Source organism: Amia ocellicauda, chromosome 20, assembly GCF_036373705.1.
Source record: "Amia ocellicauda isolate fAmiCal2 chromosome 20, fAmiCal2.hap1, whole genome shotgun sequence".
Classification (NCBI taxonomy): domain Eukaryota; kingdom Metazoa; phylum Chordata; class Actinopteri; order Amiiformes; family Amiidae; genus Amia; species Amia ocellicauda.
This window is the reverse complement of record NC_089869.1, coordinates 9,617,634-9,640,527: the sequence shown is the minus strand read 5'-3', so window position 1 is coordinate 9,640,527 and position 22,894 is coordinate 9,617,634. Positions and strand designations below refer to the sequence as shown.

The 22,894-nt window shown below is 40.9% G+C and overlaps 1 protein-coding gene across 1 annotated transcript; it reads right to left on the bottom strand.

The window, feature by feature from the left end:
- Nucleotides 1-5,481: 5,481 nt before the first annotated feature.
- Nucleotides 5,482-21,586, bottom strand: LOC136716077 (broad substrate specificity ATP-binding cassette transporter ABCG2). Its single transcript, XM_066693562.1, has 15 exons — nt 21,067-21,586; nt 20,469-20,528; nt 19,562-19,676; nt 19,288-19,440; nt 18,827-18,984; nt 18,398-18,549; nt 17,522-17,638; nt 16,853-17,097; nt 16,550-16,632; nt 15,968-16,057; nt 14,326-14,450; nt 6,968-7,122; nt 6,682-6,771; nt 6,385-6,500; nt 5,482-6,108 (listed from the first exon to the last, which is right to left on the bottom strand). The coding sequence occupies exons 1-15, from the start codon at nt 21,306-21,308 to the stop codon at nt 5,961-5,963; spliced, it is 2,049 nt and encodes a 682-aa protein (XP_066549659.1). The 5' UTR covers nt 21,309-21,586; the 3' UTR covers nt 5,482-5,960.
- Between the last annotated feature and the right edge of the window lie 1,308 nt (nt 21,587-22,894).

Here is a 22,894-nt window from a genome sequence, read left to right as displayed (position 1 = left end):
TCACAACTCCAAATGCCCCTTTCCAACACACACACACAATTCTGTGAATTACTAATATACCCTGTTGCTTATATTTAGTGCATTAATTTGACAAAGAAGTACAAAAATAAAACATTTACATATATGTAAGTATCAGTAATAAAACATTTTCAGACTGCTTTTAATTGTTTTAAATTTGTTAAAGATTATTGTAGGCATCTAGATAAACATAATAGAAACTTTCAAGCATTTTGTGTATTATTAGATTCAAGTATTTACCACTTCCCTTTATCACTGTACACTGTTCAAAATTAATGTTGCAAAATGAGGGCAAAGAGGATTGAGGAATTCAGGGCCGGGGGTCTGGAGGTCCTCCCCCAAAAGATTTTGAAAATTGGAGACCTGAATTGAGTGATTCTGAGTCATTTCGAAGTCAAAAAACATAGCTCATAATCTCCATTAAATCCATGAAATCAGCAATCAACTAACAAACTAACTAACGGGAACACAAGCTCTATATAGGACATCACATATTAATGCGCAACATCCTATTGGCTAATAATCAGTAAGGGCTGCTACCAGGTTCCACACAATAACAAGCACTGAGTGCAATAAACCTCCATTACAATACATTTAAAAAACAAAAACAATCATGACAATAAGTTAATTAAAATTATTCTTGTGATCCATTCAAAAGCATGTGGTGGTCCGGATTTGGCCCTCGGTCCGCCTATTGAATACACCTGATCTAGACTCTAGAAATAAATTGAATTTATCTATGCATCTTTTTATTTACTTTTATAGTTATTTCCTTTTAATTTTTGGCACAATCTTTTCATCCTTGTATTATTTCTAACTAGCCTTAAACATTGTCAAGGGTGGGACAAAAAATGAATCTATGATCTAGCCTGGTGGTGGTGTTGAGTTGATGCCAATTCGTCCCTAGGACAATTTGCCCCCGGTATACGTGCTTCACATGAGCAACCACGGTTATCTGAGAAAGGAAGTACTTCGGAAAGGGGGAGGGGCTACGCTAGTCATTGTGGATACCTGTCAAAACCAGTATTGTATCAAAGCTGCCTATAGGCCCCTGTGTGTGTTACTCAAACAGTCCCCCTCCTGTTTCCTTTTTGTATGTGACGCACACACAGGAACTTCCTCTTTGTCGGGAGACCGATTTCTACTGAACTGACCACACTTAGGCGAGACACCAAGACCAAACTTTTGTCAACCAGCTACAGGAGCAGGGCCCTTCTTGCTCTACTAGCACAACCAGGAGTGGGTCACCAAGCCCTACTGGTTCAATACAAAAAGTACACAAAGCAAGGCAGCAAGAGGTTAAGTCTTGAGCTCAAAGCCTAACACAGGAGCAGGCTTCCCATGCGCAACCAGCAGCCGCTGTACTGTGGCTGTCTTTAGTTCCTGCTTGTTCTTTGGGCGATTTGCCTTCAGCAAGTGAAATGCATGCTCAATTGGATTCAGGTCCGGTGATTGACTTGGCCATTGCAGAATATTCCACTTTTTCACCTTAACAAAGTCTTGGGTTGCTTTCGCAGTGTGCTTTGGATCATTGTCCATCTGCACTGTGAATCACCGTCCAATGAGTTTTGAAGCATTTGGCTGAATCTGAGCAGATAATATAGCCCTAAACACTTCACTGCTTTCGTCAGCAGTCCCATCATCAATAAATACAAGGGAACCAGTTCCCTTGGCAGTCATACACGCCCATGTCATAACATGCTTCACAGATGAGGTGTTATGCTTCAGATCATGAGCAGTTCCTTCCCTTTTCCATACTCTTCTCTTCCCATCACTCTGGTACAAGTTGATCTTTGTCTCATCTGTCCATAGGATGTTGTTCCAGAACTGTACAGGGTTCTTGAGATGTTTTTTGGCAAACTCTAATCTGGTCTTCCCGTTTCCTGTTTACGTCTTGTGGTAAAGCCTCTGTATTTACCCTGGTGAAGTCTTCTCTTGATGGTTGACTTTGACACAGATACACCTACCTCCTGGAGGGTGTTCTTGATCTGGTCAACTGTTGTGAAGGGGTTTTTCTTCACCAGGGAAAGAATTCTTCTGTCACCCACCAAAGTTGTTTTCCGTGGTCTTCCGGGCCTTTTGGTGTTCCTGAGCTCAAGAGGGCATTATTTCTTTTTAAGAATGTACCCAATAGTTGATTTGTCCACACCTAATGTTTTTGCTATCTCTCCGATTGGTTTGTTTTGATTTCTAAGGCAAAACGCCTCAATCCCCTAAAATTGCAGGCACTACATATACAAATTGGTGTAATTCCTACACTGTTTACCCAATTTGGAAGTAATACCTTCAAATTAAAGTTGAAAGTCTACACTTACAGCACATCTTGATTGTTTCCTTTCAAATCCATTGTGGTGGCATACAGAGCCAAAATGATGACAATTGTCACTGTCCAAATATTTATGGACCTAACTTTTAGTGCCAAACATTTGCATTATTTTAATGCAACACAAACTACTAAGTTATGTATTAAATGTAATCTGAAATGCAAGTTCAGGGCAAGTATGTTGTGTGTTAGTTAACATGTTTATGAAGAAAAGGCAATTGGTAGTTACTTATTCTGCACTTTAAACTTTCCAATATTTGACATGACTCTAATGGTTTAATTGACAATATCATACAAAAATAGGAAACCTCTTGTATGATATACAGAATCAACATACACATAAAGCATAGTATATTTTAGCTTCCTATGGTAAATGCAGACAACTAACATGAAAGCTTAATCTATGTACAGACATGATCGTGGTTATTGACCAAATAGTGTAGAATTTGCTTCCTCAGCTCCTTCATGAGCAAAGTAGGCCATACGCCATACAGTTTTATCAAGTATTTCAGCATATGTTCAGGGTTCCCTACCATTTAAACAAATCATTTTTGGTAGGCCTTAATGATAGTGTACAGACATGTTTGGTGGACTTTTTGTTGCAGAATTGCAGTGTTTGTTACTCCTATTATCTTGAAAGTGTATTACTAAATCTCTCATTGTGTTGAAGTTCAATGAGCTCTTTTACAAAGGATATATTGGCAGCGCTGGAAGTCAGGATGAAAACCAGGAATATCAAAATCTATACATAAAACTATACATTGTAAACCATTTGTAAAACAAATGACCTCCCCTTTTAAACAGATCTCTGTCTGACTCTTAATACAGCCCAAGAAAAGTTCTTCATATACATTACAGCAGGGGGTGGTGTTTGGCAATATATGAATGGCACAGGAGCAAAACATGAATATGTCATGCCCTTCATCTGCGTTCGGATGTGAAATGCATCCATAACAGGTATAGGGTTCATGTGCTCAACAACCACATTCCACAGTCTTTCATCCCCTCCGACATTCTCTTGTCAAGTTTCGATGCGTGTCGTCATTATTTCACCAAATGCTTTTTGTGCTGTCATTTGCAATTAGTTGTAATTTCAAAAACCTAATGATACTACAATTTTTGGTGCACTTTCTGTCCTTGAAGTTCTTAACAGCTGCTAATTATTGATACAAATATATTAAAGATTATTAAATGCAAGTCTCAGTTTGTGATGTGAAAATTGAAGGCCAAGGTCTTCAGTGGTGGGGTTTAACCCTGTATGCACTATATTTTAAAAACATTAAAAGAGCATTATATATTTTGAACTGAAGTGTTTTATAAATAATTGAGCCCAAACAACGGACCAACACTGCCCATTCCAGACCCCTTAAATTATGCTAACTGGCGATTCATTGATATTGACATTGAATGTACCTTGGTTACAACAAGAATAATAACGTGAGGCACCGGGTGGGGGTCAGGGGACACGATGCCGGTGGGGTGTCTCTCAGAAACAGCAACTCAAAGGCAGGGAAGTGGGGTGAGGGAAGTACAGGTTTATTTACAGTGCACAAAACAGAGACCTACAAAGCCCTAGCTCCTTGCTGAGCCTAAACTAAATGTGGTCACAGATCCCTAACCTACACCTATAACTAATGAAACAAACAAGACAAAACAGGAGGGCAGTTGGAGTCCCAGGACCACAGGCAGGCAGCCAGGGCACAGCACCAGGGAAAGATGACCGAGACTGACCAAAGTGACGTCCAGGTACAAAGGGGGAGTAGAGGAGGTGCCCCACGGTCCCGACCTGCTGTCAGAGGGCAGGCAGAGGAAAGCTGGCCCCTGTTCAGTGTCAAGTGTCAATTGGAATATTGTCATTAATGGCCGATAAATAATTTCCCCTCAAAGTACTGCTGGAAATATACCATCTGAACAAGGTGATTTGTTAACATCTTGTTCCTTATACTCCTGGCATTGAGGTACAAACACTTCAGGACTTTCCTACGAGCAGTTTCCCTTTGTTTTCTTTCCTTAGTAGAACATGTCCCATTGTCAGAGCTCCCTGCCCCCCTCGTCCCTAGTTTAAAAGATTCTCTACTACTACTCTGCACATATGCTCTCCCAATGCATTAGCCCCTGTTCCATTTAGATGTAGACTGTACAGTTTGTACAGGACCCTTCTATGCCAGAAGAAAATCCCTACACCGGCATTTAAAACATGTGCTTAAACTTTCTAATCTCTGCCGGTCTCCCTGGCCTGCCACATGGTACCGATCGTATTTTGGAGAAAATGACCTTGGGTGAGAAATGAAAGAGCAGAACCTAAAACTCTTTAAATTTGTCTTGCAGAACCTCTGGCCTACACTTTCTCAGGTCATTGGTTCCAAGGTGGACCATGACCAGTGGATTTCCTCCAGCTTTGGCCAGTAGCCCATCTACTAGTTTAGGGAGATCTGCAACCTGAGCACCAAAGAGACAAGATGCTGTGGTGCTCAACTGCCCTGCCATCAGCCTCAGAGCCATCACTATCCAACCCAGTGTCCAGCAGTTGGAATGCATTGGTTATTTCTAGCTCTTGGGTTCTCTTGAAGGAGTGTGCTCACCCTTTTCTGCAGTTATACTCAGGGATACTCATCTGCATGCTTGTCCTCCTCACCAGAGTTTTGACTGCAGTACAGCATCATATCAGTGGGCTAATGCTGACAAATCCATAGATTAGGGCTAAATTAATTGGTTTCCCTTCTACGAACTATAACTCCATAATACTGAAAGGGTTGCATGGTTGTATTTAGTGTAAAACTAATGGGAATTTCAAACCAAAAGTGAAAATCGATTCAACTTGTGTAGTTTTGGTCGGAGGACCAACTGAATCCAAGAATAGTAAACTTATGTATAGTTCTGGTGCAGACTTTGTAGTAATGAAATGTCACTTCTGTGGTATAAGCATAGTTCATATAGCCAACAAATGCTCTTGGAGCTTGTCGTGCAGGAATCTTCCCAATAATTTATGGATGGCATTCAAAAATTGCTAAAATCCACAACCCTGATATGTACTTGGCACTCAAGTTATTCTATAGAAAGGTAGGGCTAAAACCAAAACACCCAACCATGTTTTAGCAGGAGCCCATATTTTAAGTTGACTGCATAAACAGTAAGCAATACAATTTATTTAATAGTTTAATCGAAACTTAAAATTGTTAAGGATGTCAGTTTAAATCTTCCAAAACCATATTGTAAAATTAATGTAAAAGAGGAAACCTTATTTGACAAGAATCACTTAAAATCTAAAAAGCACATTAAACATGGTAAATTCAGACCACTTAAAGAAAAAGCATACATAAACCTGATTGACTAAAGAGCAGAATTTGCTCACTTTGCTCCTTACACAGCAAATAAATTCTTAAACCTTACAAATTACCAATTTCAGCATATGTTCAGGGTGGCCTAACATTTATACTCCTCATTCTTTGATAAAGGTGGTTAAGTCACTTCATTCTCAGTAAGTTATTCAAAATCAGAATTCTGGGCAAGAACAGGCCAATTGCCTTCACAGAGTGGGTCACAACGATTGTGGAAGAAATCTTTACAGGACAGGGAGTATGGTACATCCCTGATGCAGCATTAAGTCTTATACAAAAGGCTATGTGAACTTCCTCATTGTATGGAGCTTTACGTAAGCAATACCGAAGCAGATGACGGTCATACAGGCCAAAGCAACAATGTTTTCCCACATTGCCCAGTTATCATAGCCAATCCCTTGTCCACAGAGATAAACTTCACCATAACACCTGTCAAGAAAGTATGAATTATGCCTTTAAATTATAGTAAAAACATGCAGCTCATTTAAGATGTTCATAGAACCAGAAATTAATGTTTTAAGCATTCACTCAGTTCTCCTAAAACACAGATTAAAGATTTGTTAAAAAAGCCTCTGGTTTAATGGTGTAGAACAACAAATCTATGAAGGCTTATTTTCTAGCTGGGAAGATTCGGGAAGTCAAAGTATTTAGATTTTATAATATAGTTCACAATCAAATTCAGATTCCATAATTCAAAATACTCACACTCCGCCATGTGGTTTTATGTTGTCTGAACAGTTAACCATTGCAGTTTGAAAGCTTGGACTTTCATCTGATTTGACACAGAAATACAAGCCTCTCAATTCATTCACTTCCAGTGCCTGTATTAAAAAAAAAAAAAAAAGTTAAAGACCCAAGAAAGGCCATTGATCTCTGGCATTGCCTTGTCCTTTCAGAAATAAAATGATGTAACTAGAGACTAGTTTTAGTGATTTGTTCAAAGAACATTCATATTTGCTTCAGATTTCATATCCTGTAAAGAAAAAAAAAGGATCCTCTTACAGTCATTCCATATCTTGGTATACTGAAGTATTTGAGCCAGCTGATCCAAGCCGGGACAGAGTTCAGATTTACCAGCAAACCAGAGAAGATCTACAAAATATGTACATTACACATTAATCTCAGCTTCCCTTCATAAATGCACTTAATGAAGCAGTTTAAGTAATGCTTAAAAAGATTTGCAAGAACTGGCTGACCGATAGCCTTTCAGGTTAACATTCTGGAAATTTCATACTGTTTTGGAGTATTCTGGAGTGCTAAAGGTGTGGACACTGCTTTTTATACTCACCACCATGAAAATAAAGCACATGGAAAGGATAAGGTTTGCTACAGCAACACTATCCATTCCAGTGCCGACTGCAAGAGCCAATGAAGTCGCCGAGTAGGATACCATAATCACCGTGAACATGAAGAAGAAGAAATTACCAGGGAGTCTTTGGAAGCCTGCAAAGCATTAACATTGAAATGATTCATTTATTGAATAAAAACTTTAAAAAATTAGAGGTATCATGATATTACAGCGAAACAAAGACTGCAACGACATCACGGTGACCCATTACAGCACAGTGCCAATGTTAACTGTGCCTGTTGTTTATATGTTAAATGATGAAACGGTTCTTGTGCAAATAAGTTATGTTGAGCATCTCTGCATCTGCGGATAACAACATCCGGGGTTATACAGCCGGGTAACACGAGCACACACTAAAATACCATTAGTGCGACAGTACTGAACAATTAACCTCCAGATGGCATCAATGTGCCATCTTACACACATAAGATCTTCCCTTTTAGAACATTAAAATAGCAATTGCTCATTCACTACCAAAACAACCTAGCAATAAAATACAAAAAGTAAGTCCTACAAGAAGTGCTTTTTTTATGCAACGGAATCTCACTTCCCCCTCCCCACCGTGACAGCCATCCATGGCATGAGAAAACGGGAGGCTATTAGATGATGACAGGGGGAACACACACAGGTGTGTCCTCTGACTGTCTGAAGGGAGTGTTGACGGGCGAGGGAGCAGCTGCCCTGCTGTACCCTGGCTCTTCACCCAGTGGATCAGACCCTACCGGACTTGTTGGGTGTCCCTCCATTGCCATGTACCCCTTTAGAGCGTCGGGGTTCCGTGTAGGTGCTGGCTCCACAAACAGGATTGACCTCCAGGTACGACGGTACAGCGATTCATGCACTTTGACCAAGTATGAGCGTGGTCCAACTTTCTACACACTTGATCCGAGCCTCCAGAGACTCGTTCGGTCCCCAGGCAGTGGCTTCATCCGCACCGCTTCACCCATTTTGAGCTCGGGCAAGTCCTTTGCCGACTTGTCATAGATGAACGTGGACACCGGTTTCCTGTGACAAAGCTTTTCCAGCCCACCTGTCCCCACACAGGGTTCCAAGACAATGTTGGCCACCAGCAGAGTTGCTTTTAAGCGCCGTGCCATGAGACGCTGGGTTGGGCTGCTGTCCATGCCTTCCGTTGGGGCATTGCGACACTGTAAAGACAGCTTTCCATGCATCCATGCCCTCTCCAAGCTTTCTTGCAGAGGTTTTTCGAGATTTTGATTGCCGACTCGGCCTTCCCATTAGCTTTCAGATGCCATGGTGAGGAGGTGACATGCTCAAATTTCCAGCCATAGTGAGCACACTGAGCTTTGCAACGTTTGATCAGTCTCAGCTGAGAGGTCAGTAAGAAGGTCAAAATCTCCCAGAAGTCAGAATAATGACCAACTAACAAGAGAAAGTCTTTGCCACTGTGCTGAAAGAGATCCAGAGTAACGATCTGCCAGGGGCACATTTCGCTCTGCTGCTCAAAATGGCATATTCATTGCAGATTGTGCATTTGCTGACAGTCTTTGATTTCACTCTGCATTCCTGGCCAATACAATGTGTCCTCGTGCTGGTCTGTAACAGGCCTCACCCCCAATGTGACCAGCGTCTCAGTGCGCAGGGACCGGGGAATGACTTTGACCTTTGAATAGAACCCCATTTTTAACAATTTAATCTGACCGGCAAATATTCTCCAACAACTAGAGCAGTTGCTTCTGATGGGCTGGCCTGACTGCAAAGAATCATCAGCCTCAGTGCCTGCAGGTGTTCATCCCCATCAGTGTGCAGTCTGATTTGCGCAAAACGCTGGTCTGTAACATTGAAGTAGTCCACCTGGTTGATGTGCTTAATATCCACTTGCTCATTTTGTAAGCTGCACACTATGTGTTGTTCATACATGGAGCGCGTGTGCGTGTCTGATGCCGTGGCCCTGCCGAGTGAGTCACTCACGTACATCTCTGGCCCTGGCTTATACACTACCTTGAGGTTGTAGCTATGGAGGGCCAGTAGCATGCTCTGTAGGCATCAGGAGAGGTCTGTTGAATATACCAATAAGGGGCTTGTGATCAGTCTCTGCGCCGATGTGGTCAGGCCCATAGAGGTAGTGGTGAAAGCATTGACATGCAAACAATGCTAAGGCACTCCTTCTCTATTTGGGTGTAGCTCTGCTCTGTAGGAGTGATTGCCCTAGAGGCGAATGCCACAGGCTGACCCTCCTGCATGAGGCAACAGCCCAGCCCAGCCCACACTGGCTCGAATCACTCTGGATTATGACCAGTTTGGACACATCATAGTATCGTAGGACAGGTGTCCGTGTGACCAGTTGATGCTGCTGTAAGGGAAATAAAGCGTGTTTTGGGAACCAATGCCACATAACATCCTTGTCCATGAACCTCCTAAGTGGCTCACCTCAGAGCCATGGCATGAACTTTGCCAGGTAGTTGACAAATCCAATGAAGCACTGTACTGTCTTCACATCAGATGTAGTCTGTATTGGATGTGTCCCCTCCACTTTTTCTGGATCCGCTTTCAATCCGTCGGAGGATAAGATGTGCCCGTGAAAGCCGACATCTGGCATTTTGTACTGTAGCTTGTTTATGCTCAGCCTTAGCTTGAGCAGTCTACACCTGTCCATCAGGGCTAGCAGCTTGGAGTTGTGATCACATCCTCATCACGGTCTTCACAGCCCACTACAAGGATGTCATTGGCTATGGGTTTCACGCCACCGAGCTCCACCAGCAGCTCATGCGGTTTCCGCTGATACACCTTTGGAGCCAGAGACCCCAAATGGGAGCTTCAACCATCTCTTCCTGCCCCATGGTGTCCAAAAGGTGGTCATGTAGCTGCTGGGCCCGTCAAGCTTACACTGCAGAAAGGGGTCTCTGGTGTCCATGAGTGTGAAGACTCGGGCCTTTGGGAGCTTGTAACGTACATCTTCTAACATGCGCATAATGTAATGTGAACACCGCAGAGCTTGATTGAGTTATTTAGGATCACTGCATATCTGTAGCTTTCCTGGTTTCTTGACAATAACCATATTACTAATCTAGTCCATAGGCTCGGTGATATCAGATATCATGTGGCCATCTGCTTCGTATTGGTCAAGCTGAGCCTTCACAGCTGCTTTCATGTCCACAGGTACATTGCGGGGCACACACTGGACTGGCTGGATTGCCTGGTCCAACTCAAAGTGGACTTCGCCAGGAAGACTCAACCGGTGTCTCATTGAAGACATCTTGGTATTTGCCTAGAAGCGTCTCCTTGCTCAAAGGCCTAGCTTGAACCTTCTCTATGATGTTAAGAAGCCCAAGGTTCTTGCATGTTGACCCTGACAGGAATGGCAGTTGGCTAGCCTCAACGATTTCAAATTTAAGGGTGTGCTTCTGGCCACGCACAATACACTCCATCACAAACAGACCTAACGAGGTCATCAACTGGCCTGAATACAGTTTCAGCTTGGCATTACTCTGTGCGAGTTTGTCTTTGGGCGCAAGTCTCATTTTGTCTTTAAGGCTCATAACATTACATGTGGCCCCCCCCCCCCCGAGTCTAGCTGGCATTGTTGCCCCCCCCCCCACCTCAATTAGTATAAATATTCTCAGTGCGGTTTCTTGATCTGCATTTAAGTCAACGGAGTGTACTTTACCCTCATCTTCTGCTCTTCATGCAAACCCTTGCAAAATTATTAGCGGTGGCACAGGATTTGCACATTTTCAGCATAGGCTGGGCAGTGTTTTCCACATCTGTGTAAAATGCCACAATATCTGCATGTATTGGGGCTGTCCATTGCAAAGTTGGCTGAAGTATTAGTTTGCTGTGGCAGAGGGGAATTTGTCTGTCTGAATGTAGCATTAACTATCCATATGCTACCTTTCTACCTCCATTGACCTCATCAGTATATCAGCAAGCTCTACTGCCAAGACCACGACCAGCGTCAAGTCCCGTTCTCAGAGAAGTCTGCACGTGCCCTCATCAGCTATGCAGAGCACTCTTATCCCTGATCAATTAGTCTTTCAATCGCCATAGTCATATGTGGCTGCCACCGTCAACCTCAACTAGAGGGCAGTCAGAGCAAAGACAAAACCATTACTGTTAAGTGTACTATGTGAGGGTTTGCATACATTATGTAGCGTTATGTTGGGTGTATTTTGATAAGAGCATTTGGGCTCTGAGCTGAAGCACTGATCTAAAGAAGACCTCTTCCCCCCCCCCCCCCCCAAAGTTATCAGATTTCCTTAGCTCATCAGCTTGGAACTGGTTTGCATCAAAGGGACAGTTTTGGGGAGGATGGCACCGAGAAGAGGCCAAATAGGTTGGAATCCTGCTATGAAATGTCTGGAGAAAGGGGCCTGTAGGTGATAAACTCTTTGAAGTGGACGAGAGCCGAAATCCCAACATAGAGCTACGAACCCAGGCCAACCGGCATTTCCAAAAGATGGCATGGATTGACATCAGTCATAAATCAAGCCCCCCTCCAATAGGACACTGGGGGCTGAAACCAAAATCCAATCAAGAACTCAGGAACCAATCACCTATTGATCTGACAGACTATAAGGAACAGCGCACGGCCTCTCTCTCTCTCTCTCTCTCTCAGCTCAACCTGTAGCTCTGTTGCCAGAACCGGAACCAGAAACCAACTAAGTCTTTGCCGGCAACAGAAGAGTTAAACTGGGAGAAGGAGATTGAGCCGTACGAAGAATTCTTTTAAAGGACTTTATTAAATAAAGAACTTTACAGACTGCGCTGCCCGCCTGTGCCCACCTGATCAGTGGAGTTTTACAGCTGGACAATTGACTAAGTCGACTGTATACGAAAGTGTCAGTCATTTAAATAGCTATTTGAGTCTTAAGAAACTCGACCCTTGGAACGAACAGGGCCCTGCTTTCCTCAAAGACTTTGTCTTCAAGTAACTACGGTGGAAACCCTGCTTACAAAGAAGATTTTGTGCACAACCTTGGAGCCTTCAAACCAGTGGAAAATCTGTTTGGAAAAGACTCTACATTCGCGAAACCCCAACTTCCAGGTGCATCGACTGAGTGGAAGTTCTTGGACAAAGCCGAACCGGACTGCCTTTGTTCCAAACCACACGGACCTCGTGTCGTGTGCTGTTATCTGAGCCCGAAGACAGAGAGGCCTCTCTGCAACGAAGTTCAGATAAGTTTAACAGTTTGGAGTTTATCATTCATGACATTTGAGAAATCAATTAGAAATGTTAATCTGTGATTCATAACTCTAGAATGTGTAATATCATTTAGCTTTCTTAAATATAAATGTGTGTTGCATTAAACTGTTTTGTTGATAATTTTAGAAATAAAATCTGTCAACGCCGAGAAATATCTTCTCATTCCTGTTTAACGGTTTAGTGTGAAATTGACACAAGTTAATAGACATTAGATTATTGGTGGCCCTGCCTATCCTTAATTATTGAATAATAATCAGTTAAGGGAAATCGTGGTAACAAGTAATGATAGGATCTTTCTCGGCACCTAAACGTAAATGAGACTGATATATATATAACGAGAAGTTACCTGACATTAAATACTAACCTGCGTAGTTATTTAATGTCTGACTAACAATACTAATGAGAGACTCACCTTCGTCTTACTAACTGGTATTGTAGTCAATGTGTTTATAACCTTTTTTGTTTAACGATTTGTGTGATATCATATGCGATCCCATGGTCTTTGATTTGGTCACGGAAGTGATTAGTCTTTGATTTGTTGATCTAGAGTGGAATTTTAATTAGTTTTTCCCTTTTGTATAATTAGCGTAGTGCTACATTTAGTCTTTGTTTTGAATAAATTTGACAATTTATATCTTTGGAATTGGTGTCTGCGTCCAATTATTACAGAAATCGAGTTCTACAAGATTCCAGGATTCTTGATAAGGTGATACTATAAATTCACTTCTTTAATTGGAATGTATAAGTTTACCTTACGCTACAATTACATAACACTCAGACTATAAAAATGTCCGCTATTATTTCACTATGGGAGGAATAGAACTGGAAGTAGTAATGCAGTGTAGGGTTTAAAACCAGGGCAGTAATGTTAAGTGAGTACAATGGACTATTTAGGGCCTCATCTGGAATACTGTGGACAGTTCTGGGCTCCACACTTCAAGAAAGATTTCACTGCTCTAAAGGCAGTTCAGAGGCAAGCAACCAGACTTATTCCAGGTTTGAAGGGAATGTCCTACTGAGAGACTCAGGGAACTGAACCTTTTCACCCTGGAACAGAGGAGACTACATGGGGACTTGTGGTCAATGCCTTTCATGATTCAGCAGAGCATTTCCAGATCTGCAGGGACACATAGACAAATAGAAATTGGGCTTAAGAAGGTATTCAAGACCGAAGACACCCTCACACAGTTGTTACAATCTGGAACGAAGTCCCCAGCGATGTGGTTGAAACTGACAATTTGGGAACATTCAGACGTGATCATTGGATCAATTTGTAATCAATGGACAAACAAGCAGGATGGGTTGAATGGCCTCCTCTCATTTGCAATCCAAGTTCTTAGGTCCTCTAGTTCTCTTTGGGAAAGGCAGATTTTAAAATAAAAGGACACCAGGCAAAAATTAAAGTGTAGAACAATTTTTAAAACTATAGAAATTAAGCTTTTTAAAATGTCATACCCAAATACAAGTGGTTGTAACAGCTGCATAATTATTCAACGGCAAAACATTGCTCTAGAACTTTCTCCCCCCTCTTCCCAAAATAATCTAATTACTATAGAATGCCGTGAAGATTTGGCTTCCATTTATTTCTCACACTTGGTCAATGCAGTGGGGAAGTAGTGGCTGGCCGTTTGCCGTTCATTTGGGGTACAAGGAAAGTATAGGTTTTTTTTTTTTTATAATTTTCAACCCTACAGTTTGGTAGTATAACTAATCTGAGAATCGGGTAATCTTTCCATATCACTCTGCTTAGAGTGAATCTATTTAACCTGAAGTCCTTTATTTAATGAAAAATATGACTTTCCTGAAGAGAAGACATCACTAATGTGTAACACGAGAATCTACAGAAGAATGCACAGCTAGAACAAATAGACTACAGGTTTAAAATGAAGGGGTATTTCATACGAGTATTTATACATTTCAAGTCAGACCTTGATCCTCTTCTACCAGCAAGAAGAAATGGCTTGTTTGGTTTGCATACGTTTCAGAGATTATAATGTGATTCATGATTAAGCTTTCGTGATTAATGAATATAACCGCCACAGATATAAAGCTTCATGGCTTTTTAATTTAATTAAAGCAGTACTACAGTCACTAAAATGAAAGCCAATATTATTCTGACCATTTAGGCACTCACCCATCATCCAGTATGTGATTAAGGATAAAACTAGTCCAGGCACAGTCCGCATTGGAATCAGGTCTCCTAGTAGTATTGAAAAGAAATAGGCCGATAGCCTGTAGTACCCACTGGTGTACTGGTGACTAGGGTTTAAAGACAAAACGGGAAAATTAATTCAAAATAGTTAGTCAGGTTCTCCCCAGAAAACCAAACCATTTATACACACTGTAGAACCCAAATCTGAAATGCATCAGAGTGGCTTGGAGGACATGGGGGGGAACCCCTCTGGTTATCTCAGGATCATGACAATGTTATCTCTTGCTATCAGAGAAAACTGAAGTGTTGTCATTTTCAGGAGACAATGCCAATGCCAAGACTAGTGCAGTGCTGCGTCAGCACATTGTTTTATTTTCAACAAGGCTAATGCAAACAAATAGGTTTTATGCCTTTCAATAATTTAAGGACTACAAAGGAGTGGCCACCCCTTAACTGGCAACACAGGGGCTTTAAATGTATTAAATTAAACATTGAACTGCATGGGGACTAGAGGGAGTGAACACAAATTATAACTTGCAAATGTGAGGTGCATTTAATCATAGTGAAAAACATACAGTAGCGGTCTCAGTCCACATTTGTAATGGTGAAATCTGCATAAAACCATACAAAATTTCATGCATATCAAAAGGGACCAGACATGATTCAGACAACTGACAACTCCGCCAATGTGGTCAGGACCTCATTAAATTAATTAACTCCCCACTCGGGATTTGAGGCACGCGTTTGCTACACCAGAGCCTTTCTACAGCTGTGGCTTAATGCTGTACTGAGGGGTTATGTCACTTGTAACGCGTTTGTTATGCAGAATGAACCAATTTACAAATAGGCATACGTAGAATATGCCAATATGAACATGTTTAGGATTGTAGTTTGGATAGTTTTCTTGACAACTCCTAAAAACAAAAATGCCAGGCGCATTCATTCAGTTCGATTTAAGACCAGTGCGCGGTGGTCCGGACCTTGGACACACTCCGACACTGGACAATTTTGAGTGACCAATTAACCTGAACCGCACGTCTTTGGACTGGGTGGAAGTGGAAGGAAACCAGAATACACTTAGAAGAGACAAGCGAGGTACGGAGAGAATAAACTTCACAGAAGTTTAATGCATTACGCAAATTTTAGTCCAGTGGGTAGCCTATACATTGATCCGAAAATTGTAACGAGCTTCATTACAACACAACTTCTTGGTTACTTTGTTTGTGTGTGTAAAGTCCAAGTCTGACAAGTTGACGTCTAAGGTGGCGCACACTGATGTGTAGTCCTTCAAATTATTGAAAGGCATAAAACAAATGTTTGACACAGCACTGGCCCAGCTTCAGTGTTGTCTCATGAAAATGACAACATCCATTTTCTCCGATGGCGATCATGACAACGGGATGTTAGGTCATGATCACGAGATAACCAGAGGGGCTATTTAAGTTTATTCCCCCCCACCAAATGCCCTCAAAGAGCCACCATAGGTTCAGACCAATATACATTTTATATTTGCAGTATATAGTGTCATTAAACCACCTTTGCAGACTAAAGAGACACTTCTTTAAATATATGCTTTGTCCAGCATTTCATACCACAATTGTAAAATGTAGCATTCTTTACTTACATGAACAATTTCTTCTCTTTAATGAAAGCCTCAATTGCTGCAACACTGGAGAAACACTGATTGGTGGTCACAAAGAATAAGGCACCCACCCTGAAATAAATTTCCATGTACAGGTTATTTGGAAAATGTATGGCCAAAAATAAAAAGGACAAAGCTTAGTCAGTCTAAGCTGTTCCACGAACATTACAAATTCAAAAGTAGTGGGATGCCATGCCTTCGTACTGAAGTAAACAGTATGCTTTCAGACGCGTTAAAGAGATCAATAGCCAGATGTGTTGTAGCACAGTCCAGGCTGGTCTTGACTTCCCTTGGCATAAATGTAGCTTATGTGAAAAGAAACAAAACTGACTCGCAAGTGTCTTCAAGTCAGTTCAACCGTTTAAAAAAAAAAAAAAAAAAAAAAAAAAGCTAAATAAGCAAACTCGGCTCAAGCAAGACTGCCAATAGTGAACAGGAAGGTTCACTGCTTGAGCTTGTAGTCTGGTTGCATTTTAGTTTAATACAAAGAGGAAAAGGTCACACACAGGCCATGCCACCTGCAGCCAGCTGACAGCACAGCTGGTCAAAAGTTGAGCATTTTACCTGTTCTGAATTCCAGTGGAGTCTAGTTTGGCTCCAAAGAAGATCACACCAGCAAATAGACCCACTATAAGGTTTACCAAAACCTGTAGAACAAAACAATGAATGACAATTCTAATGCAAGGTGCCTTTACACATTAGAGGAACACTGAAAAAGGTTTGCCGAATTGACTTTTGGTAAACCTAACCAGCAAACCTGAAGTAACCAATGGATTTTATTGAATATCATTTCAGGATGTAACCTGAAGCAATTTACAGCCCATGAACCTTAGATTCACACATCCCAGACTACTGTGGAGTTCATACCTGCCCAACTGAAGCCTGAGGGTTCCGAATGAGGTTCTTAATGGTGCGCTTGGTCACCCAGTAAAGCTGGGTAAAGAATGAGGTGGCATAAGTGATCGACTCCATATTCCTTCCATTTCTATTAGTTCCTCTGCGGTGTTCGATATTCCTCAGTGCATCTTGTACAGACTGATATTGGGTTGAGGCCACGTATTTCTCACTGAGTGTATCCACCACAGTTTTCAAGTTGCCTTCCCCTCTGCTTTCTAAGTGTGGAAATAATACATGTAAATTTCTGTGAATTACATCTTGCTTTCCATTTAAAAATGTTTATTAGTGATGCATTAAAAGCATTGAATGCTATACATTTCAGGGCATAAGAATGATCATAAAACCAACAGAAGGTACAGTACAACTATTCAGGGGTTTAGATTAATAGAAGGACCCTACCCAGCCCATCAGCTTAGTTGACAAAAATAGGAATTCATTTAAATCAGTCCCCACTGTTCAGAGCCATTTCTCCATGCTAGTTGCAGGTTGATACAATTGAGTGTAAGGGAAGACGGATCAGGATATTGACATGCTTCCAAACAGGTCAGGCTGCTGTGATTACATGGTTAGATGCATTGGTTGGAAAAAACAGTTGCATTCAGTGAAAAATATTGAATCATACGACTTTTGGAACACTACCATCGTCCTGGTCATCTCTGGAAGGGCCTGCTCTACTTGCGGTCACTGCTGTCGAATCCCCATTAATCACATCCAGAAAGAAATCGGGTGGATTATTGTGTGGTTCACAAATGTAACCTGAAAGAGAAAGTTCACCATTTACCATGTCAGAAATAGTTACATTTTAGGCCACAAAAAACAGAACAAAAATATAAATGGGTAAAATGTTGGTGCCAGGTTTCAGGAGTTGAAAAGAACGATCCCAAACATTTTTTAAAAAATTGTACACAAAGCTGTTGACATCCCTGTTAGTGAGCATTTCTCCTTTGCCAAGATAACCCATCCACCCAACAGGTGTGGCATAACAAGGAGCCAATTAAACAGCATCACTACACGGGTGCATCTTGTACCGGTGACAATAAGAGCCACTCTAACGTGCAGTTCTGTCACATGAATGCCACAAATTGTTAAAGTTGAAGATGCGTGCAACTGGCATGCTGACCGCAGGGATGTCGTCAATTTCTCTACCAAAAGCCACCTCCAAATTTACAATAATGCAACCAGCCTCACAACCACAACACATGCAACCATGCCAGCCCTCCACAGCTAGCTTCTCCACCTGCAGGATCATTCAAGACAACCAAAGAATTTCTACACGAACTGTCAGAAACTGTCTTGGGGAATTTCATCTCCATGGGTCATCACCCTCACCAGTTTTTTGACTGCAGTTTGGATCTTTACCGACTTCAGTGGGAAAATACTCACAAATCCATCTATTAGGGCGTAATGAAGTGGTTTCCATTGACTGATTCTCATTTTACAGTTTACATATCTTTGAAATGGTTCCCTTGATATTTTATTCAGTTCATATTCAATGAGTTCAAAGTTCTAGCTTACCAATGGAGCCAAAATACCCCAGAGCAGCATTGGCAGGTCCATGGTACATCATTTTCCCAGCAGCCAGTAAAGTCAGGCTATCAAACAGCTTAAATATTGAGGAACGGGGCTGGTGAATGGACAATATCATTGTTCGCCCCCTTCTTGAGAGCCTGAAAGTTAATATTGCACAATTATAGCACAAGTATACCATACAGAACAATTATACAAAATGGGAACAAGTTTGTCTTACCAATGGCACATTTCAAACTTTAAAAACAATCTATTTGGTTGGACTTTCAAGTTCATATTGGAGAAGTAGTTTTGCTGAATTACAAGCATCAAGATTAACAATTTTAAGTCACTGAAAGCAGTAAGCAATGAATTGCTTCACTTTCTAGAAGAAATATAGTACATGTTTTCTCCTAGGACATTTGTTATGGCCTGTACCTTCTCAGAAGAATGAGCACTGCACTGGATGTGCTGGCATCCAGGCCTGTGGTTGGCTCATCCAGGAATAAGACGGGGGGCTCCGTTATGAGCTCCATTCCAATGCTGGTTCGTTTCCGCTCTCCTCCAGAGACGCCTCGGATTAGGTGTGTGCCAACCTGGAGAAATTGCAATATCCCGATTATCAAGTAAAATTTACTTGACAAACAGCAAAGCTCTGGTTACACTCTGAATTAGGTTGATTCAAGAAAACCTAATATGTAGGTTACCAAACTTGAATTATTGTAACCCGAATACTGATAGCATTAGATACCCTTCAGTTTCATAGTGACTAGCATTCAAAGCTACAAATAATAATAATAATAATAATAATAATAATAAGCAAAGGAGGGATTATGCACACTTGGCAAATTCACAGGATTGCAGGAAGTGCAATGAAAGACTGATGGATGTATACTCACTCTAGAGTCAGCCACTCTGGTCAGCCCGAGTTCAGAGATGACGTTGGCCACTCGCTCCTCCTTGTCCTTAAAGCTGATAGATGTAGGGAGCCGCAGCGCCGCCGAGAACAGCAGGTTTTCCCGGACAGTCAAGTTGCCCATGACAACGTCATCCTAATTGAGGAAAACAAAAAAACATTACATCAGACAAGAAGGGCAGACTTTTGGGCTCATTACTCCCACTTGATTGTTAGTGGTATAGGAAGGAGAAATTAGACTTGTAAGATTCACCTACTTGCACAACATATCCTGAAATACACTTGAAGTTGGCAGGCTGTGGGGCTCCATCGATGAGGACATCACCAGACAGACCAGCAGGGTCCTTCCTCCCAGCCAGTACATCCAGCAGCCTGAAGCAGGAATAATAGCGCAGACAACATTGCTTTATCATCAATATGGTCAATTAAGAATCCCAAAGAAAGTAAATGTATGGTTTACCACTAGCATCAGACATGTTCCAGTATATAGAGTAAATACAAACACTAACATAAGCTTCCAGAAGCCTTTTTGAGGAAGAATCGGTTGTTTCTAGGATTCACTGCATTGGTGTTGTGTTGAGTTTTTTTTACAACATAGTTTAGCTATGAAATTGAATTTGCAGCTCTGTAGCCAGCTAACATTTGAGCAATGTGGCCAAGTTATCACAACATAATGCAATGCTTGCGTTATGTTAAATTACTTTTGGACAACGTAGATTTGTAGACTACCTGAAATCTGACCACAATATGCATTTCATGTTGCACAGTTTTTTGCAGCAAATGATAATTCTGCAGCCATTCATTGACATTAGCATGAAGTTTTGAACATTGGGATAGTGAGAATCTGCACCAAAGTATTTACAAGAAAAACCATCTGGCATCACTAGCATTGTGATATTGGGGAGGCAGTTTTTGAATTCAGAGCGAGTTGAATTCAACCGTTCCTTCAGCAATGGTATACATGGGTTAAGTTTTCTACACTTATCAAGAAAGGCTTCGCAGGGTGTGAAGAATTTCAGCGCTTCTCTGGGTGACATTTTCTTATCATTATGCAAGGAGGAAGTGGCAGTGCGACATTAAAATGCAGTCAGTTTACTCTACAGCCACGGAGGCAAGACTATGTGCACTGAAAGATTAATACAATACAATGAAAACAATACTTACGAAGACTTCCCACCTCCTGACGGGCCAAGGATAGCATTCAGCCCTGGCTTCATTATGCCACTGGAATAAATACAAAAAAATAAATCCAGATCAGAAATGAGATATTTTTATAATCTGCTTTCGTCCTCAGAGTCCCAATTTACTGTACAATACACCCATTTGTAACTGCACAACTGGAAATGCAGACAAATGTGCCATTACAGATATCTACATTACTATAGATTCTCAAACAAAGGTTGTCACCAATACAGAAACAAACTAAGTTACACATTTTAAATACACTCCCTTTAACAGAATTTTCTACAATACAACTGAAACATTTTAGACTAAACCCTGTTTTTCTGTGCAGTAGTTTGACTAGGACAATCTCAAGAGGATACATCAGATACTGGAGTATCAAATGCCTTTCTTGATAAAATGTGGTTTTGCTTCAATTTCAGAGTAACTAATACTCATTTGGTCGATAGGTGTAACCATTTTATTTTTGGTCTGCCCAGCTCTAACATGTCACAGAAATGCTTTCAGTTTAGGAGGTAGATTAAGTTCTTGATTTAATAATACAGAATAAAAGGATTAGGTTAATGATTTGAAAACTTACTTGAGCTTATGGAGGATATGCTTATCTATATCTTCTCGTTTGCAGGCTGGGCCTTTAGAGATCTTGACAGAGTAATTGATGTTGTGAAAGGTGACCACAGACCCTCGGGGGGATCTCAGGGACTCCCGGGTTAGTGCTCCCCGCTGAAAGTCAGACAGTCCCTCTGCGGCACAGTGCGCAAGGCTGCCATTTGGGTGGTCCAGGGACGCTAGTCCCATTGGTATGCCATCTGCATTGGCCATTGTGACTGATAATTTGGCTTTCAAAAATAAATCCTGAATGAATAATTAAATACACGTTAAATAGGTCGTTATTTTCAGCTTTAAGAAGTTAAATGCATTATCACAAAACACATTAGCCAAGAAGATTGCCAAAATATGAATTTGAAAATGTAAGTCTTTTTTCTGTACTGAGCTATGATTGCGCTTTTATTGTAAATATGAATATACATTTTAAATACACTGCAGATCTGTTTGTCCTTTAGCGGTGAGCCTGTGCGCCCACACCTGCACTCACCCGTCTTGCGCAAAGACTAGTCAAGACAAACACTGCGCAAGTCTCTTAAATACATCTGGTATCAATTAATCGCATCTAATTAGCACCAGCCATATATATTATCCAATTACCAATTATTAAATCCCATGTTAACAATAGATGAAATAATGAGCATCATCTCATTATCACTAATAAAATAAAAGTTCCACTTTCAATTCATTATCAACACATCATCGATTAAAATCCATTTGAAGATTGTTAATGTATTTGTAACCCCCTGGTCAAGTCAGGCTCAGGAATTCATATAATTATTTAATACAAGGAGACAATGAGGTTTAGTTAATTGCTTGTTGTTTTACTGAATTATGGGGTTAACAGCGCCAAAATATTTACAAAACTTTCTTATCCCAAGTTAAGTAGCTATAATAATAATAATAATAATAATAATAATAATAATAATAATAATAATAATAATAATAATAATAATAATAATTTATTTTGCTGTTAATCCAGTACCTGCAGGTTGGGGGTTGGAGGGTATAGAAAAAGGTGTGACAGAATAGGGCTCATTCACACTAGAGGTTTTTTTCGTTTTTTTCGGTTCGGTTCGTTTGGGGAAGAGTGTGAACAACCGAAAACTTGAATGGATATATGTATTTGTTAGTTTACTTATTGTTTAATTAATGGTAACATCTTTAATCTTGAACACAATTGGATTTGGGGCTATTCATAAGGGTGTTACAAAAAGATCACATGTATACATCACAGCGTACAATTTGATCTAAAGATGCAGCGTGGGAGCAGTCATTTTTCAATTATATTTAATGTATTATGTAAAGTAGCACTACCTTTTTAAAGGGATGGCAGTAAAGTAAAATACTAGACGTACTGTATATTTAGGGGACGTCACACTACTGTATTGTATATGTTGGATGCGTTCACGATACAGACTTTCGTCATGTCTTGTGAAAATGAATTGCTTTTATGCTCAGAGCTGCGCAGATTGAGGACATTCTGCACAACGTGAAGGGACCGGATTATTTGTCTGGATCAGAAGTCTACTACTGTATGTAGTTACTTTATTACAGTCATATATATTTGACATTTCTTATATGCAATAATCGTGCAAAATGTAAATATCCAGTGTTTTATTAATAAAAACCAACCGAGCTCATTTGATTATTGCAGTGTTGCATTGTTTCAAAGCAAACGAACCGAAGTGAGTTCGTTTGAAACCCAGTGTGAATAGGGGCAAGAGTGTGAGGCGCACATGTTGGGGGGTTGGGCTTAGTTTTGGAGGCTGTGTGCAAGTGAGGGACTCAGGGGTTGCCAG

What these genes read in the sequence shown, in the direction of transcription:
- LOC136716077 (XM_066693562.1), bottom strand. Translation starts at nt 21,308, where the DNA reads ATGGCCAATGCAGATGGCATACCAATGGGACTAGCGTCCCTGGACCAC. An exon ending in TCAGGAGGTGGGAAGTCTTC is followed by an intron (nt 19,677 to 20,468) that starts GTAAGTATTGTT and finishes TTCCTGCTTCAG; the next exon opens with GCTGCTGGATGTACTGGCTG. An exon ending in GGGGTATTTTGGCTCCATTG is followed by an intron (nt 17,639 to 18,397) that starts GTAAGCTAGAAC and finishes TTTCTCTTTCAG; the next exon opens with GTTACATTTGTGAACCACAC.